Consider the following 20,131-nt stretch of genomic DNA (forward strand, 5'->3'; position numbering starts at 1 on the left):
TCTTTTAGCATCAGGTAAGTGTTTTGCTTTGATCACACTGCTGCTAAACTTGACTTCCATTAAGATTCACTGTCAACATTCCCGAAATTCTAGCACAATTTATCTGTCAAGCAGGGATTTTGTCCAATACAAGCATAAAAGTAACTGTATTCCTGTTTAGCATTATCACTATCTTGACATTTATTTTTATTAGCATTGCATATTTTAGATCCTTCCCTAACTGCTGTAGTATTTAACTATTTCTTACTCTACTTCTGAGACCAAGTTTCACAGTACAACTGCAGAGGCTTATTTTTTTCTCTTTGAAGGGCAGAAGTTGTCACCAAGTGGTGCTGCTCTTACACAGTCCCTGTAATACTTCTTCCCTTGATTAAGAGATGGAAGTTTCAGCTCTCCTGGTCATGCTCTCAGACAGCCCTGTACTAAAATCTGGCACAGTGTCCTGGTGATGTCAACCCAAGGACCGCTGTTTTCCTACAGAATGCAGAGCAGGGAGAGGCAGCACGTTGCAAACCAAGTCCACAGGCAAACAACAGCATGGATCATTCTCACTGAGGAAAAATTATTACTGACATGTGAAGTGAAAGGTTCCTGCTTACACTGTCCAGCTTTCAAGTTTTATCAGAAGGCAGACTATTACTTTAAAGAAATGACAAATGGAAAAGGGAGGTCGCTGTTACTCCCATTTCCATGACAGAGCCATTTTCCTGCATCACATAAACTAATATTCAAGCTTGTTCTGTACATCCTGAAATTAGTGGGACATCCCTCTCCCAGCAGCTGCAGGATGTAGGGAGAAATTCTGGCTCGTGATACCAGAAAGAGTTAAATCTCAGATTGCAACCAGGGCAGCTGGAGAAGTGTAAAAGGCAGCAAACTCAACTTCATGCTCTAAACCAGCTGTTCCAAACTTAACCAGGTGCCAAGTACCACAAGAAGAGTTTGGCGAGAGCCCAGGAGGATTTCTGCAGAGGATTAAATGCCTCTTACTGCAAATCTGACCCCTTTAACTAGACACATAGTCCAATTAAAATATCACAAGAGGACATCACAGAAAGTGGTGCTTGCCAGCTCTTTCATACACCAGAACTGTCAGAGCGATGCAACTTGTTGATTAGTATGGGACTCTTGAGATGTAGAGGATGAAAGACAACACAGTAAAACAGGCTTCTAATATCTCTTTCCAGTAGTTCCCAATGTTCTATACCAAAGAAAGCATATTTCAAAGTTGACAAGGGTACAGAGCACTTCAGTTGCCTAACCTCTGCACGTGCCAGGGCACCAGAGACAATGTGCTTGCACAGAACTCTGCGATGAGGAGTTTGTCTCTCACCTGATGGTATTATCTGAAGAGCCGCTCACTACTAGCCTGTCTCTGTACTGCAGACATGCAATGCCTCGTTTGTGGCCATTTAAGGTGCGCACAAATTCGCAGGTACTAGTGTTCCATACCTGTGACAGGAAGGGGGGAGGGAACCACACAGAGACAAAATTATTACGAAGAGACTAACAAAAGATGGTGTCTGTATGATACATAGATGCATCCAGAATACTCTTAATGAAGATGCTATCATTAAGACTGGGAAAATTACCCCTCTGATGACCTGTGGTTATAGTCTGCAACTGATAGCAGGTTGGGTCATTGTACACAGAAGATTTTTGCCACACAGTATCAAATTAGCTTCCAGGTTTAGTATTCTTGGGCTATTATTTACACATGATATAGATTCTCCTGAGGTTTAATGCTGCAGACTGGGATCGTAGCAGTAACACTTAAGTGTCTCCTATCCACTCACCTTCACTTTTGTCCCCATGCTGCCCTCTAACAACTGTTTAAATGACTGAACAGATTATGGAAGCAGTCACGTAGAAAAACAACACAGGAAAAAATGTTCTTTTTCAACTGCAGTCGTACCTGGATCTGATTTACCATAAGATCTCTAAACGAGTTGTGCAAGCTCAACTGAGGAGGGATGAGTGCAAATGAGCAGGAGGAAGAACACTGCTTCTAAAGGAAGACCCTGCCAAGGGCCATCTTCCCTGTGTGGTCACTGTTCTTCATTAATAAATACCCCAGTGCTGCAAACAGAAAGCCTCCGAAACACCTCACCTTTATAGTTCTGTCACCTGATGCTGATACAATGTACTTGTCATCAAAGTCCACTACGTTGACGGCAGCTCGGTGCCCTACGAGCACCCTCCTCAGGGTGATGTCTGTCGGGGAAGCCATGTCCCACACGGCGATGGAGCGGTCTTTGGAACACGTCACCATCATGCCGTTGTTGAAGCGGAGGTGCAGCACGGCTTCGCAGTGGTGGATCAGGGTATTCAGCATCTCGCCTGCATTCACGTCCCACACTCTGCAGGTTCAGATTTCAAACCAGAGAGAAGAGAGTTAAAAACCTGCACAGTGCATTTTCTGCAGAGTGAGAGAGGGAGAGGTAATTGACTCTCTAGTGGTATTAGAGAAGCAAACACCACAAGTTATATCTACATCTATTAAATAGTTCATTAAAAAATGTATTAGATAAATCTGTTGATTATGTGTACATTGAGACAGTCCAGCAGCCAAAAACTCTGCAATGCAGTTAACACCATAAAAATAACGCACCCAGGAAAAAAGCATTCTTTAATTAAGGGAATTTAGTGCTGAGGAAAGTTAGAAGACTGATGGCCTTAAAGACTGGTGTTTCCTGGTTGTGCCAGCCTATTATACACTTAATTTCCAGTCAATGTGGAGAAGTAAGTTCCCTGACAGGCTTAATTTTTGACCTATCTCACAGGACTATCAGCTCAAGTGCCAGTTTATACAGAAGCAGAAGACAAGACAATTCTTTTCAAACAAATACAAGTAATTGCCACAAGTTGCACCATGATTTGCATTTACCCTGCGGTGCATCTGGTACACAGCTACATTCCAGGAATGTGCTGAATACCCAAATTAAGACATAGCATTTATGTCAATTTAATGTTATTGGAACCAACTGTTTCAACCGAAAGATAATTTAAGATGCACGTTAGACAGAAGCTTCATACAGAACCTCTAGTACTTGAAATGAAGATTTTAAGCCTTAAAAATATTTCTTTTGGGCTATTCTGTTGGCAAATTTCTTTTGCCCTCCATAAAGAGATTTCTTTTGGCACTATCACACCTGTATCCCAGATACACTATATGAAAGCAGAAAATGGCTGTATCATCAGACACATCAGACACTGCAGAAGTTAAAACCTTCCGCTGCCAATAAGGCAAGCAGTAAGAAAAGGCAAGATGTGAGAAAGACTTCTAATGTCTTATTTTCTAACTTATGGAAACTGAAGTGCATCAACTTATGGACTCTAAATGAGAAAGAAAACTGCGTTCCAATTAGAAAATGCAAAGGAGAAAGAACTGAAGACCTGAGCCATTAACATACAAACAGTTTGCAGACAGGGTTGCCAAACTGAACAGGAGCTGGAGACCCACTGACTTCTTTGGACAAGTGCATCCCTGAGATCTCAGAAGCATTAAGAGCCCATCTGTACTATCTATTGGATGAAGCCTCTCTTCCTGAGGAGACCCAAGGATAAAAGTGATGCATCCTATGTGCCTCTGGGGTCTGCACAAACATTTATAGATACAGTGGGAGACAAAGTATTCCTGGGCAAGTAGCCAGTCTGCAATTTGGCCTGCCTGGCCTGATACAGAAAATGACAGTGCTTGTTATAGACATCAGCTTCTCCTTTTGCGATCTGTTTAGCCCAGTGCAGTTCCCACACCACCTCCAGGCAGGAGGTGTTGCCAAAATTCTGGATTCCTACTAATGACAGAACCCCAAAACCTAGCAGAGCTGCAAGACTGCATGCATCACATGTCAGGAATTCAATTTAATAGTGATTAGCTACAGTAGTAGTTTACACATAAGCACAGAGGAGCTTGCAGCCACAGGAATGCATGCTAATAGTTCCAGAAAAGGCCACCAATGCAGCTTTTTGGTGTCTAACCTCACTGCATGAGCATTGCTTGTACTCTGACAAGGAGGGAGTATACAACAACATGGAGAAGTCAGACCTGCCCCGTCACATCCAAGTTCATATTGCAATTCATTAACCCATATGTGCCTATATTTACAGTATGGGTCTTACACTCTCTGGTATCCTCTAGTATGACAAGTGGACTTCACAACTGCACAGCATGCACCACAAGTGCTACCTTGAGGTGTCCAGCCTTTTGCTGGAGACTTGAAGGAAAGAAAGGTTAGAAAGACTGAATGAAAAGAAACATCATGCTGAAATTTAATTTAAAGTCATGGGAGAGCTAGTCATACATATTTTGTTAAAATTAAGTGACAATGAATGACTAAACCTTCAAACTTGCTTTGAAAATTTCAACTCTTAAAAAGTTATTCTCAAGGAGAATTTATAACATTCTCAGGGAGTGCCAAAACATGCAAAACCTTGGTGAAATGCCAGATGGCCTTCCTAAGTCATCTTGACCTTGACTGGCCTTGGCTTAGATTCTCATTTCTCCTTGACAGCGATTTGCATGGACATCTGATAAACAAGGACAAATATGCTGAACTACTTCACGGAACTGCTTAAACAGCACACATTTAAGAAGAGATCATTTCAGCAGCTTGCAAAGCTAAAATCTTAGAGACAAACAGAAAGGTCCAAATCATAAGCACACACCTGACTGTTGAGTCTGAAGATCCAGTAATGATCACCCGTTCATCATACTGGAGGCACAGGACAGAACCTGTGTGTCCGGTGAGAATTCGCTTGCACTCCAATGTATTCTTATCCCAGATCTAAGACAGCAAATATTCAAAACCAGACAGTTAGTAAAGTTTTAATCTTTCAGCACTTACTAGTTTGACTAGACTGTTTTTCACTACAACACATCATCCGCAGGGCACTTAGAACGCCTTTAGTGGCATCTGTAGAATCTTCTACAGGCTCTTTGGTGCAATACATTGACATCTTTGCTATTACTGGCTTTACTATGAATATTGGTTTTACCCATCTCATTAGGGTATAGGGCCCAGTAATTACACAGCCTGTAATTACTGCCGGACAGAAACTCTGCTAGCAAAGCTTGTCTGTCTGAAAACAGGGTCTCTCTAGCCAGATAAAAGAGGCGTAGCTGCCGTGCTGGTGGGAGATGGGGGAAGGGGAAGGAGAAGGCTAGGTTACTAACAAGAGACTGGGTAGGTGTCACTGAAATTAGGACACTATTATTTATGGCATAGGCACTCCAAGCCATTAGTATGCCATGATGGAGCATTCTCACCTTAATAGTATTGTCTCGTAGACCGCTTACTATCTTCTGATCGTCATACTGTAAACAATAAACCCCTTTGCTTGTCTCACTTCGGCAGTGGATCCTCTGTAAACTGTGCCTTCCACACCTCCAATTCGACTCTATTGTCTTGAGGAGAGACAGGAGACAAATGAGACATAGGGGAAAAAAAAAGCATGGAACTATCTTCCTTTTTTTTTTGTTTGGTTGAGAAGGCAGCACTTTTCTTCATGCTTTTTCCTGCAATCAGGCCCATACAGTGACATACCTGCTTTCTAGAATACATTTAATAAATCCAATTAAACAGATAAATGCTTGGAAAACCTATTTTGGCTAAACTAGACTGTGCTGTTGAGAATGGTGAGGAAGAAGTAACCTAAAAGCTCTTTTCTATCTCCAGCCTTTAACCCCCTGTGACTTGACAGCTAAACAACTGAAGAGAAAGTCTCAGTTGAGCTCTAAGTGCTTGCACAAACTTGTCACAATAGTGCCTGAGCACTGCTTCTGCCTTTAGGAAACAACCAGAACATGCCATTTTGCTCACACTAAATGCAAGGAAAACATGCTCAGCTGCTTCCTGTTTCCCTGAGTCTTAGGATTGCAGACTTTAGGGATGCACTTTCTCCTTGCCTCAGTTCTTGATATCTTCCTGTAACATTTAGGTCTCATTGCACTGGGAGGAGCAAAGTACTGCGGAAAAGAGAAAACCAAGATGTTGCAGTGACGCTGTGATATCGGATGTGAAAAGTGTGGAGACTCCACCTGCAAACAGCTCATGAACAATCCAACTCATCCTCTGTCTAAAGGAGCAGCAGGATCTTATGTAACTATCCCAGATCTACAAACTCCAGACAAACACAGACATGTCAGATTTAATGAAATACTACACTGCAATCTAATATCCCCAGAACTTCAGCATCATGAATAAATCAGGAACATTTGAAGAAAACAAAACTAAAAAACCAACAGTGAAACACCACCACATCTGGCAGCTGTTTCTTACCTCTATGTCCTGTATAATTTTGGGGTAAAGTGCTCTGTAGAAGGAGTTGGGTGGCGCAGTTCCATCAGGAGGTTTATTTTTAAATAGATATTGCCCCCTGGAAGACAAAGAACATTTCCATTGAACACAAATCATGTTTCAGCATTTTGGAGAAAGGTCCTCCTGGCATTTTACGAATGGGTAACCACTGCTGACAGATTCACAGTCAAACGTAATTTATTAAGATGGGATGGTTCCTTGTTTGTTCGCCCTGCAACATGTCAGTGTTGCATTTTAACACTGAAATACCCAAGAAAAATCTGTGTCCAATAACTTGGGGAAGGGAAATAAATTCTCTGTTATGGACATGAGCCCATTCAGCTCAGTAAGGGTTGACAGCAGTTCATGCCTGCAATATTCACACACATTATCAGAGGTCACCTTTAAAATAAAGCATGCAAAGTAAACGAAAGAAGCCAAGAAACCCTCAATTCACTAGGCATTCAAGGCTAGCTTTTATCTGCATTAGCAGGAACAGTATCAGTTTGGGTACATGGACATTTTACTGCTATTACTCTGTTTTGGTAAGCAACACCTCATCTGTGGTGCCTCCCTCATTTCAACACTGATTTGGAATACTCATATCCCAAGCTAGAGTTTTGTTACCAAAAAAATCTGTAAACGGCAATCACTGCCTGCTGTGTAAAAAACTTTAATTCCTCATCCTGAAGTTAAGAAGCCACCAAACACGGTGTGGAAGCTAGTAAACCCCACCATGGGCGTACTAACTGCTGCTCTGCCTGGCAACATGCCTTACAAAATGGAGAGAGGCACAAATGCCTCCGAGTGTAATCCTGGCATCAGAGGCACAGAGTTTACACTGGGCCAGCTCTCCACTTCTCCCTCTCTTGCTCCATTACAGCATAATTAATTGTTCAATACTTCCTTGTGCACTTCCTTCTTGTCCTTTCCATACAGTATACCTCGAAACTCATTTCAGAGACTGTACATTAGCTGCCCTGATGCACTTGAACTAGGGAGGTCAAAACAGTGAACCAAAATCTTTAGGTTGTAAGGCAGTACCAAACTACAGGACTGGACAAACAAAATGACAAATGCTCAGGAAAAAAACTTTTGATACTTTTTAAAATCAAGTATTCTAAGTACAACTCGAGAGAAAGGTGCTTTTGTCTTTGGACAAAGCAATCACCTGATTCTTCAAATACAATGCCCAGCAGACACACATATGGGAACAAACACATGTGAAGATGGCACACATGGATGCAGACAAACCACTAACTAGACAGATGCCTATTTACTGTGATCCAGCCTGGAAGTGCATTCATGAAAATTAATATTATTGGCCAAGGAAGATGAAAACCTCTTTGGAGATAACAGAATACCTCAGAGACATCCGGGAAAACTTGGGGCAGGTCTACAAAAACCTGTGTACAAGGCTATGTGACTAAAAACCTATTTTTTCTTTCTAACTTTACTAGCTAATCTAACACAAAGTCTGGTTGCTACCTATAAGTCCTGCCCTGCTGCATGTAGATTTACTTGTTTACTGTTCAGCTGAAGGATTGCTTGGAATTTCCATGGCATCCCAGTAGTCATTGTGCTGTGGCTCTGGGATAAAAGGAACTATTGTTTGCAGGTTTTGATGGCCAGCCAATTCAATCAGATGGACACAAGCATGCCCAGATTTTGGGCTTCTGCTTTATATTTCTCTAAATCTGTGTAACCCTTACTGTTCCCTGACAATCTGCCAGTGAAGGCTGCCAAGCTGCAGAATGGGGGGAGTTCTGTTGTAAAGTACGAGCTGCAAATGCTGAAATCAGACAGCTCATGTGCAAATTGAGGAGCTGTAACCAAATAACACCAGTCACCCATCATTCTGAACTGTCCAGTTAGTCATCTCCTTGTGCCATGTGCAGAGCTAGCACTGATTACAAGATATAATGCTCTATATTGCAGAGATGCAATTGCACTGGGTATTTCCTGTCTGCATCTCTTAACCACACAGTTCTGTCTGTTTACCATAGAGTTAACCAGAGGGCAATCTGAAAGACTTGGGCACAACATGCTCTTGTTGTGTCAAAGCAAACTCCAGCACACTTCTGTAAGAAACACACTTCTGTAAGAAAAAAATTATAGAGAAACTAGAACTAGAAGAAGCAGCTGTTTTCTGCCTGCTGTTTGCTGTTGCTGCTTGGCTTCATCATGCAACCCTCTTGAACTCTGCCTTCAAGAAAGCTATGAGGCTATGAAATAAAAAACTTAGCAGAACAGCAGCCTCCTCTGCTCATTTACCCTGGACCAAGAAGGAAGGGTATCCTATCAAAAGCTCAACAAATGGTGCCCCATGTGAGGACAAACCTGAAGAAGAGGTGCAGTAACAGGGTGACTGTCCTTGACGTGAGAAGCAAAATTTTGCACCTGTCTTTTAGAAAAGTCATGTGTCTGTATGACTAGTATTTGGTGCTAATGTCATTTCTAAAGTGTGGAGGGAAAAAACACCAGTGAGGCCTTGGCAGAAGACACTCAGCTGATTACACCATACTCCAATAATAAGTAGAGTAATTGGGAAGGGTCTAAACAGAGAAAACCAAAAATAGTAAGAAGACAAGACAGTACACCATTATGGTTGGCTAGTGCAGCCAAAACATAGGAAACACGGTCATCTTCCAACACGGAAAAGATTGCTGCAAAAAGGAGAATGAGAAACTGTCCTGCTTACCTATGCAGGTTAAATGTAACAAATCAAAGTGTAACTAGGAAGACAGCCTAGATATCAAGAAAACCTTTCAAACACTGAAGTTAGAAAGAGTAAAAAAGTGAAACTGTGGAATTCCTTTTCAAGGCATCGCCTGGGGAATCTCCATCAGTAGAGGATTTTAAGAACAAACTAACACAAACATTTGGGATGAGTTAAGAAAAACCTGTCTCTGCCTATGGGAAACAAAAGGGACTAAGTGACCTCTCAAGCTCCCCTTAGGACTTACTGTGACCTCAAAAAATAGGGAGAAAAAATGGAAGTCCTAGAGAGAATAAGGCACTAAAAGAAATGTAGAAGTTACCACTGCCATGCTTGTGTTTATTTTACACTCTTTAGAAACATTGCACTATTGGAAGCAGATCAAAACAGTATTTATTTTTAAAGAATGTCTCATAATCCTGATTTACTTGCCTTTACTTACTAAGACAAACAGTATAACAAAATTAACCATAAACCAGGAGTCTTTGTTTGCAACTCTGTATCTTCTTCTTTTTAATAGCAACCAAAATGCCTGAGCTGTCACTTTTATCTTGTTTATGAAATATTCATACCCAGTTTCCCTTCTGCCAACATCCTAGGGACACCCTTGGAAAAGAAAATTATGTATTAAAGGGTGTACCCCTGAGAGGGAAAGTTCTAATGAAATGTTAGCAGAGCAGATTCAAACTTGAGTGAGACCTACATTTGTAGTAAGGCTATTCCAGATGATTATTAACTAATCTATCTGCATTTCTAAAGTCCCCTATTCTCCGTGGTACCTACCCTCAGCTTCCAGTTTGAAAATTAAACAGATATCTAACAATGAAAATCTGCTGAGGGAAACAAACAGACCTATCAGGAAAGAACTAATTCATAGCACATGCTGCCCTACTGCCACTCCTGAAAAAGCTCTTCTGCTCTGAACTGCTGACCGGTCTAGGGTTCCCCCGAGGCACACACAGCTTCTTAATTTGAACTGAATGACAGCTGGGTGTAAAAATCTCAGTTTGTATATCTCACTTCTCACAGTGGGGTAAGAGCATGATCAGATGAGGAAGGTGAGGAAAAAATCCCCCACATTGCCAAATGATACCCTAACTCCCCAAACCCTGATCTTTGATGTAAGCAACTGTCACGTTTGGAACCAACATAATGTTTCAATGTAGTGAATAACCCTCTTCAAATATGGTTTGAAACACACAACCCCTACTGTCCTGAATGGGGGCGAAACAGGTGAAGATTCAGTTTCCTTACCATCCTCTCCTCTCTGACAAACCCCTCCACAGGGAGTCTGTCCTGACCATTCTCTCAATGAGCTTCTTCCACAGCATCCCATCCGATGTCACCCGGTACCACTCCTTGCACACCAGCTCAGCAGCACACAAAGATTTGGCATCCAGGTATGACAGAATGTTCTCAGCAATGTGATCCAATCCCCGAGCTGGGGGAGAACAACAACAATAACAACAACAGAAGAAGATTATTTGCTGAACAGACAAAGAGTTTTAAACAACTCCCCCTGCTAGTACAAAGATACACTCTCCCAACTCCTCTTCTGCATGCGCAGCTGGACCAAATGCACAGAAGAGCATTTGAGGCTAAGTTCAGAGTGAGCAGTGTTCTCCAACTTCCTTTGGATATAGCACAACAAGTCATTAAAAATAATAAAGAATCCAAGAAGTCATTCCAATCTATTTCAATGGGTTTTAGCACTAGGGGGATATTCTATGGATGGCATTTCCAACTCAGCAACGCGGCCCCCAAAATCTCTCTATATTAGGACCATTTCTCATCTCACTGCTACAGCTGTTCTCATGTTGCAACAGCTCAAAAGCTGTTTTTGCTAAAGCAGTAGCTTTTAAATGTAATGAAGAAAAAAAATATATATTCCCAATGTGTGCCCTGAAGGGTAGTGGTACCTTTAGACAGGGGGAGGGAAGGATATGCAGATGCACAGGGATGTCAAGAGGAAAGGAGAGGCTATGTAAAGAGAAAGTGAAGCAGGTTTGCTAGTTTCATTTATTTTAGTGGGTGAAGGAAAAATATGAACCAAAATAATATCATTTCCTGGTATGAATACCAGGACTGGCTTTACTTCAACATGGCTGGAGTGAAATGTAAAGCAATTGCCTGGTTAGCACCAAACAGCTCAATGTAATGTCTACGTAGCTGGGGGCAGGAAAGGTTATGCTACGTTCCTTAACTGGATGGATGTAGTCAGTAAAAATGTGCCCTTACCAACTCAAATTTAATCACCAGCAAGGCTTCAGGAAAACAAGATGCCTTTAAAATGAGAAGTTGTGCAAATATAGCTTCTCTTGAAGGCTGTTTAATTCACGAGTGAGACACACCACCAAGACATTATCTCACTTCACAGGTTAAATTTCAGATGCTTTGTGAAAGTTTAGACCACATCATCCCTCAGGCATAACGTTCAGTCCAACCAAAAAGGGAGCATGGCAGATTGGTATTACATGCATCTGCCCTCTGGTTCACAACTGGGACAAAGTTAAATACATGTTTTCTTGCTTTTAAAACAACAGCCTCAAATACCAGGCCCTGCTTGTGAGAGGGAAAGAAAAGGCAGTAAGTGCATTTTTACAATCACATGTCTGTACTTCTGCAAACCCAAACTGGTTGCAACCAGCTGACTTGGATTGGAGTTCATGACATACAAATGGCCCAACCTTTTTCTTCCTTAATGAAAAGATTTCAAAATTATCTCCCACTGCATGAAAATGAGACAATTCAGCATGCCTCCTCCTGCTGCTTTCAAATTTGCTCAACTTAGAATACACTTTGGGTAAGACATTCTGCTCAGCATTTTATGCTTCAATCTTTATGTTGAAAAAGCATGTGAACGATACTGGGCACAACCAGAAAGTGGAGAAAGAGGTCTGACATTTATCTTTATAGATGTAAAATTAGATATCAGCCTGCAAAATAAAAGCGTCATCAACCTTTATTATGTATTTAATCTGAAAAGACATGTACAACCAGTATTAAAAAAAAAAGAAAGTGTTCGTAAATTTAGATTGACTCCACAGCAAACTGCAGAAAGAGGGAGACAATGTTTTAGTGAATGTGAACTGGAATTTGCAGGAACTCCACAACTGGCAGGGTAGTGAGGGACATCCTGTTGCCCTGTTCCTGCAGCTTTGGGTGGAAATGGCAGATTTCTGTGTTGCTTCCAGTGGGCTCACAGACTTCTGCAGACCCACCAGACACTTACAAATGCCTGCCTGCATAGTATGCTTACAGGTGGCTTTAAGTCAGCAGCGTCACAGGAGGAATTCATTTTTTATATGGGGAACAACTGGTGGCTTTAGGAAGCAGGGCTACACTGCACCACTTGGGCACAGTACTCTTCACTCATGTGCCCTTCCTGTTTCATCAGGAGTTGCACTTCAGATCTTAGCTGCAGGGTGCTGTAACTACTGCCATGTCCTTAAATCATCCTTCAGCATTGATAGTAGACCCTTTGCAGAGAAGGAATACTAATGTTCTGGCCTCTCCTCCTCACATTTATGATAAGTGGATGGGCAGAGCTATTTTGGCCTGGTTGCAGACTCAATTTCATTATTTTGTTTCTTAGGAACAGCACAACTCACTGAGGCATGTATCTAACAAAGCACTGCTTCCTTAAAAAGGGAGGACTCTGCTTACAGAAGTTTTTGCCACATGGATGTGAAACACAATTAGCTCTTCAGCCCTACAAACCAACAAGAATGTTGCAGTTATTTCACACACGAAATCCTTATCAAAATTACTTTCCTCATAAAAAATGTTAAACAGCTTGAAAATGCTAAGCCGTATTTTTCAGAAATGGAACAAACTTTGTTAAGTACACAGTTAAGCTGTATTTTTCAAACAACCTTAATTCTGTTCAAAGCACTGGGAAAATAATCTGAGCCAACTTTACTCTATGTTAGTAAAACATGCCCATGATCTAAAACTACCTTTAATTCTGGTCATTCTTTGGGACCATGCTAGGAGGACAGAGATAAGATACCTCATGATTTTGAAGTAGCTTTATTGTTTTATTCACTCAAGGGGGAGAGAAGGAGAGAATGAAGTAGTAAAAATGAAACCAGAGTACTGAACACTTGAGAATTTCAGAAAGCTAAAAAATACTTACAGAGTTTAGGGGGTTTTTTTCATTATATGACTTTATTTAGAATTTTAGGTTCATCACTCTTTCCTAGGCAGTTTCTTACCTTCCTCCCTTCCCATTCCCCTCATTAGAACCTGCTTATACTCAGGATATCCTGCACAGACTGTGGAGTCTGTGCCAGTGTAATTCCTTGCCATTAATTTTCTCCCTTAGAGCTATATCCAGTAGGACATTTGCACTTTGCAAGTATGCAGATTGATGTACATACATTATTTATGCACATATTTCCCCCAACTATTAAAATACTCACATATTAGCTGCTTGATTCCTATTTATTCTGCATTCTGATAGAGTAAAATCAGCTGCTTCCTGGGCAACTGTGAATAGACCAGTAACTAATATGGTATCGCTAGGAAATTTGGAATGTCTCTAGAAGTATTTATAGCATCTGCCCAAAATTCTCAGAAAAAGCCCTGTAGAAAGAAATTAACCAAGTGCAGTGAGATGTGTTGGCTTACTTTCATGGGGTTCTGTGGAGAAAGACCTGGAAAAAATGTGTATGTAACTACATGTATACTTCCTCTTTAAAAGTAGGGAAAGCAATGCAGTTTCCAAACACTTCCTATTTTTCTGAAACAGAGCAGCTCCACAAGTTATAATGCTGCTCTAAGTACATGAGATTATTGCCATTGGACTACTAAAAACTAACATAAAGCAGGTACTTAGCATAACTAAGATTTTTTTTTAATGCTACAACAGCCATTTGATTACTGGGCACAATGAGCTTAAAATCCAATGAGTCTACCTATTTAACTTCATAGCAAACCTCCTGCAGTGCCTTTATGCTTTACACAATTCACAGTTAAACATACTTTTTTCCATCTTTTAAGGCTAGAACTTATATTTCATGTTGAGAACTCCCTTCCGAAGAATGATCAAATGACTGGACTGATCAAATTGCCAAGGGTTCCGCAGTTCTCTGAAGGTATTCACAGAATAAGCTTTTGGCAAGAAGCACCTCTCTTCAACTAGATGTTTAGAGACAACACCTGTACCATTTCTTGCTCAGGTCCCTCTCAAACTAAGGACCTATGGCATGGGAATGCTAATCTATTATCTATGTATCTGTCTACAGAGGTACGATCTAATGATCTGAAAAAATATGGCCAAAGAGCCAGGAATTTCTGTTTGGTTCTGAAACTCTATTGCTGTATATACCTAATCTTCCACCACCTTAGTTTTCCCATCTATAAGACAGGGACAATAAAAAACTGTATGTACACTACTTTATGTGTGCATTCTGTGAGATCTGCCCAATGCCACATCTGAGAACAGCTGGGATAATATTTTCAATGGAAAGCACTACAAAGGTGTAAAAAACAGAACACTTCCATCTTTTGCTCTTATGCCCTCCATTTTCTATTAGTGATAAACAGATAATCAAAGCAATGGCTGCAGGAAGTTGTTTCAGTAGAAAAGAGAGACAAATATCTAAATAAGAAAAGGGAAAACCTCAGCTGAGCAACCAGAAAGAGTAGTAGTTTTAATTTAAAAAATTTTTGTTATTCATGCATTGTTGTGGGCATTAAGAGTACCACTACTTGCCCCGTGGCTTGGGATAACTACTCTTACAATACACAGATTAGCTATCACTTACTCCTAGACAAACCATGACGGTGTTAGATCATGCCTTGAGACACAGCAGGAATACAAATTAAAATACAAATTAAAATATTACATTTCATATTGGTATAGAACTTTTCATTCAAAAGCTATTATCTGTTTTGCAAACTGACCCTACAAGAGACCTCTCCAGCAGGGCAGGGTGAGGTGGAATAGTTTTTTGAAAGACAGGGAGCAAGCTCCCTCTGCCTGCAGAAATACCTGGCAGTGCAGTGATGAAGTCCCGCTGTAACATGGGTTTGAGGTATGAGTTTATGTGCCCGTGCTGGTAGTGACACATCTGGGAGATGAGGTGCTCCACAAACTCCACCTGGTCGGACTCGGACCACTGTTCAAAGTACTTGACGCAAAGCTCCTTCTCCTTCTCATAGCTTGCAGACAGTTTTCTTTGCTTGGGCACAATCATACTGGAAGTGCCATTGGCAAGTTTTGTCTGTAAACAGGAAGGAGAGGAACAACCCAAATAACACATACAAGAAGAAACACAAGCAGTTGTACAGTTTCTTTTAGGAGGCAGACAGTAGAAGGCAAAAAGCACTCTGACACATGAAAGCTGTCTGAGACCACGTATCCTGGCTGGTGCTGCCAGCCCGAGTGCAGCCACGGCGAGCCGAGGCCCCTGCAGGACAACACACTGGCTCGTGCCAGAGCTGCACACAAAGGGCTCTGGTCAGATGGAAAACCTTCAGTAGCAGTTTAACATAAACACAACTTTATTTAACATGTAGACAGTAAAATGCATTTGGATTCCTAACGTACATGTACCAGTTATTTCAATGCACCAACCAGTGCACCAGTTACCAGCAATGCACCTGTACTCTGTTGGTTTTTTTTCCTAAAGAATGGATTGCTGCTAAAATTCATAGGGAATGCATGAAATGGATGAAAAAGATTGAATTATACCTTGAGAGCAAAGCGAGCTAAAATACACCCTGACATTTGGTAAATGCTTCTTTCACAGAATAAAATATTTTCAACTTTCTGAGCACTGTTAATATCTTGTCAGAAGGAGTCAGCTCAAAGAAGAGTCTCAGGGACAAAACAGAACACTGACATTTCAATTTACTACTTGATAGTAAGATATAAATTCTGTTTTCTAAATGATTTAACTGGAAGAAAAGTGCACATTTTGCATTTCAAGGGTATTCTTTGTCCAAGTAAGATTAACTGTTTGCTGGGAAATTATTTTTTCTTATATTGGTCAAATAGTTCCTATTTCATGCTGAAAACATGTGATTTTCTCTTTCATTGCAACAGTTTAGCACCAGACAGCATTATAATAACAGTCAATATTATTACATCATTTTTACGGACAAAATAAACTTAGAGGTTCTTTGTTAATTATCAAATAATTAAAAATAAATCACAGATATAAGAACACATAAAACACTGATGTAGGGATGCCATATTTCTGTTCTGTGATGATAATTCCAAGCACCAACCTCGCCAGGGACCTTATTAATTTTAAGGGAAAAAAATGAGCCTCTACATCTCTCAGCAAAGATATCTAGTGAACTAAAAGAAATGCAAGGATTAACTGATTTTAAAGGAAAAAGGAAAAACAACAAAAAAGCCTCTTTTCAGCAAGTGCCAGAACAGCAGGCTACTTAGAGACCACAAAATTTAGTTACCAGTAGTAGATTTGGAATGAAGAAGTTTCTCATTTCTTGGGAGTAAATTACTCCTAAACTTCAATACCTCCCAATCCCAACAGCAATCCTGACTTTGGAACACCAAAACCCCCATAATTTGAAAATACTCAAGTGATCACCATATACATTTCATTTTCTTAGAGATAATGCACCTAAATACTCTTTTCAACATTTCTAGCAGAGCTGGACCTTCCTTTGGTAGAAAAAGACAGTAAATAGCTGTGATTTTTAACAAGCAGCTTTTTCTATTTCTGGATTATAGTTTAAGTTTCTTTGAGAGCACCATCAGTGCTCCATTCTGCAGATCAATGTTTTCAACTTTACCCCTGCTCCTCCGTGTGAATGTGTGGCTGTGGCTGTGTGTGGCAGTGTGTTGCTGCAGTTAAGCTGCCTGCAAAACAGGCATCCCAGTAAAAATGCTGGATTAAGACAGTGGGGAGATGTTGTAACCTACAAGCTTGATCTCATTTAATTTCTCATTTTGTTTGCTGTGCATGTTACAAAACAGGCTGTCTCTACAAAGCATTTTTTAAAAACCTATACATCTGTCTTTTAATTTGAGAGACTGCGAAGTCTGCCTAATACACTGAGCCCGAGTGGAGTATACAGCTGATGTGCAAAGGCCACAAAGGTGCAGCTCCTTTCACAGGGTGGCACCATGTTCTAGCCTTTCCTTGCCTTCTGAACACCCTTCTCCCAGCAGTCTTCAGCTCCCCAATTACTTCTAAAACATTGGTTTGTGGTATCAAACAGAAGTTGCAACATCTGCAAATACAAGTGATGGCTTATGTGTGTACAAATAGATAGTTCAGATGGGACAAAACAATTAATTCTGCCTGATCACAGGCTTCTTGGATAGGAATAATGAGTAAAATAAAGAGACCATTGACCAGCCTTTTTAACAGCTCTGGAAGTGAAACTCATGATTTATGAAGTGGTTCTGCTAAGAAAAGCATGCTACAGTGTTTATGTCCAAATTAGTGAACATGGGAACACCATATTTTTTAGGTTCATACTTCAGCTGCATTCTTACCATGTCATCTTGAGACCTGGCTTGCAACCTTGCCTGTTCTGATTTCCCACCAAAAGAAGTGAGCATAAGCCCAGAGGTGTGCCCAGTAGGTCCAACAGTTTGTGCAAACAGGGGGCCAAGAGGACAGGACATGCCATTAACACACCAGTTCTGCACAGTAGAGACAGGAGAACTGTCAGGGCTCCCAAATCACTCAAACTACAGTTTAGAACAAAAATTCCAGAATTTGAAGATTCCTGAAAATCCACTGGCAGTTCAGGGAAAAAGGCCTATTTGGAAAAAAAAACCATCGACAAAACATCATCAAGCATCTGTATTATTAAATTGTCTACAGCCTCTTCCCTCTCTTGATACACTAACCAGGCCTCACCTGAAAAAGAAAAACCTGTTCCACATGAGATCCATACTGCTAGGGTAAATATTCATCCAAATGTACTGTAAACAATCCAAATTTTTATAAGCTTCACTTCCAAAAGTGGCAAAGAAGAATAAGCTCTGGTAGTTTATCATCTGGGAGGAAATTTGGGCATAACAGAGCAAACTACTAAGTTGGAACAGCTGTAGCTTTACCGACTCCCTTTTCACAAAGCCCTGTACGTGAGGGCTGAGAGGTGCCCCAGCTGGCTCTGGGCACCATGACTCATCTGCAGGAATGGCAGAGGTGTCCTCCGATGATGCTGAGCCTGAGCTCATAAGCTGTGCCAGGAAACCCAGGGGATTGAGTGCCTCAGGTTGGTACTAGCTCAGGGATCTACGTACCATGCTCCACTGCAGCCCGTAATTACAAGACCATTTCTCCAAATGGCTACATTTAACACAAAGCACATTTGTACACCCAGTGAAGTAGAAGAGGACTAATATATGAAAAGACTTTAATCTAAATAATGGCTTGCTTGTAGGAAGGTGCAATATTTCAATACAGATAAATAAAGACTGGATAAATCTACTGCTTTGCATATAAAACAAAATAGCTATGGTCTATCACAGCTGTAATCCATGTATGACAACCAAGGTTACTTTTGGTGTTTTTCAGCACAGGGGACCAAGGAGCCTCCTAAAGCACAGAAAAAAACCAAGCAACTCCTCTGACTGTAGTACAGCAATAGTGTTTACCCATCAATGTGAGTGGTCACAACTTTTTTTTTTTTTTTTCAATTACATCCTCTAGTCATTGCAGAGGACTTTGTTCAGGCACCTTTCACAGAGTAGATGAATTCAAGTTTTGCGTTCCTCAATGCAAGAAGACATCTCTTAAAGTCAAAGATAAACTATCTCCTAGAATATTAAGAATGGCTTAAATGATCCCAGCAAGGTTTGGGATCTTCTCAACCTTCAAGACATCTGCATGCTGAAGCTCTGAAAGCTTCAGCATGCAGATGTTTAATCTTCTGAGAGCTTAGACCACCACTGCAAATTTCAATTTCTCCCCAGATAAAAGGAAAGGTCTTCTCTTCCACATTCCAGTACCAACAGGTCATACTGGGCTTCTTCCCTCCTTCCTGGACTCATTGGGACCACAGGCTCTGACATAGACAAATGTCCTTTACTGCTTCTCTGCAACTGCAGCATTTCACCTCCAACTGCTTGCACTGCCCATTGTGGTTAAGTCACTGATCTAGACAGAGCCACCTTAACAGGAATTTTGGATGGGTCTTAGTGAAGGGGCGGAAAAAAGAGGACATAATGTTTAATTATAAGAAATGATTGAAATAGGCACAGACATACCCTGGGTGCCTCTGCACTGCAGCAAGCTCTAAACTTGTTATCGTTAATGGTTTAAATTTCACTGTGCTAATCATTTCAGGACACAAGCCTTTCTTGATAATCTAATGAATTATTCCAACATCCTTCAGCAAAAAAAATCCTCCATGACAGCACTAATTACAAGACGTTTTCCCAGTGCTTATGTAAAATATGACAGAGCAGCAGCTTAGGGAATTGCAGAAAACTGCTTCTAATTTCCACTGAGAAACTGACAAACACCTCTCTTTCATCTCTCCCAGCTCTCAAGTAAGATTTAACTTTCTCATTTAGTTAATTACCGAGTGAGGATCATCATTTTCCCGGATCGGAGCGGCACAGAGCCTTTATCGTGTTAACTTGTGAACTTGATCGATGGCTGCTGCTAAAACTTAATAACTTCACCCCCTGGCAAATTGTAAGATAAATATAATAGAAGAAACTCTGACAGTAAAAACCTGCCAGAAATGAGCGCTGTGTTTATGTTTCTTTGCAGGCAGCAAAAAAACAACCGACAGCTTATTACTGGGTGCGTGTTACTTATATTTAAAAGACTCCAGGCAGTTAACTTTCTGCGTACTGCTCAAACTTTACTCACAAGATAAAAGACACTGGGGAAAAAAACTCAAGCAATGGAATGACAAAGGAAGGAACCACGGAGGTGTATGTCCAGGGGCTGAGGAAGGCAGGGAAGACAGGAACTTCACAATGAAAGCAAAGTCATGCTTGCCTCTGTATCCTGAATATTCTTCAAGATTGACCACATTAAAAATGCCCACAGCTGTGAATCCAAACACGAAACTACTTTCACCAGCAGCAAAAGCTCAGGAATTTTGGATCAAGTAAGAAGCATGTGGGAAAAGCAGAGGGATTAAAAAGTACCAGCATGGC

At 40.9% G+C, this 20,131-nt stretch overlaps 1 protein-coding gene across 3 annotated transcripts in view; it reads right to left on the reverse strand.

Moving 5' to 3' along the window:
- BTRC (beta-transducin repeat containing E3 ubiquitin protein ligase) overlaps nucleotides 1–20,131 on the reverse strand; it is a 120,900-nt gene that overhangs the window by 8,553 nt on the left and 92,216 nt on the right. For all 3 annotated transcript variants that reach the window (XM_069019878.1, XM_069019877.1, XM_069019879.1), the window contains 8 exons: nucleotides 15,017–15,248; nucleotides 10,273–10,459; nucleotides 6,282–6,378; nucleotides 5,270–5,407; nucleotides 4,669–4,787; nucleotides 4,474–4,530; nucleotides 2,111–2,360; nucleotides 1,334–1,452 (listed from right to left, as the gene is read on the reverse strand). In XM_069019878.1, coding sequence (XP_068875979.1) covers nucleotides 1,334–1,452; nucleotides 2,111–2,360; nucleotides 4,474–4,530; nucleotides 4,669–4,787; nucleotides 5,270–5,407; nucleotides 6,282–6,378; nucleotides 10,273–10,459; nucleotides 15,017–15,248 — 1,199 coding nt within the window. The remainder of the gene's footprint in view (nucleotides 1–1,333; nucleotides 1,453–2,110; nucleotides 2,361–4,473; nucleotides 4,531–4,668; nucleotides 4,788–5,269; nucleotides 5,408–6,281; nucleotides 6,379–10,272; nucleotides 10,460–15,016; nucleotides 15,249–20,131) is intronic.

The sequence above is a fragment of the Aphelocoma coerulescens genome, chromosome 6 (assembly GCF_041296385.1).
Source record: "Aphelocoma coerulescens isolate FSJ_1873_10779 chromosome 6, UR_Acoe_1.0, whole genome shotgun sequence".
NCBI lineage: Eukaryota > Metazoa > Chordata > Aves > Passeriformes > Corvidae > Aphelocoma > Aphelocoma coerulescens.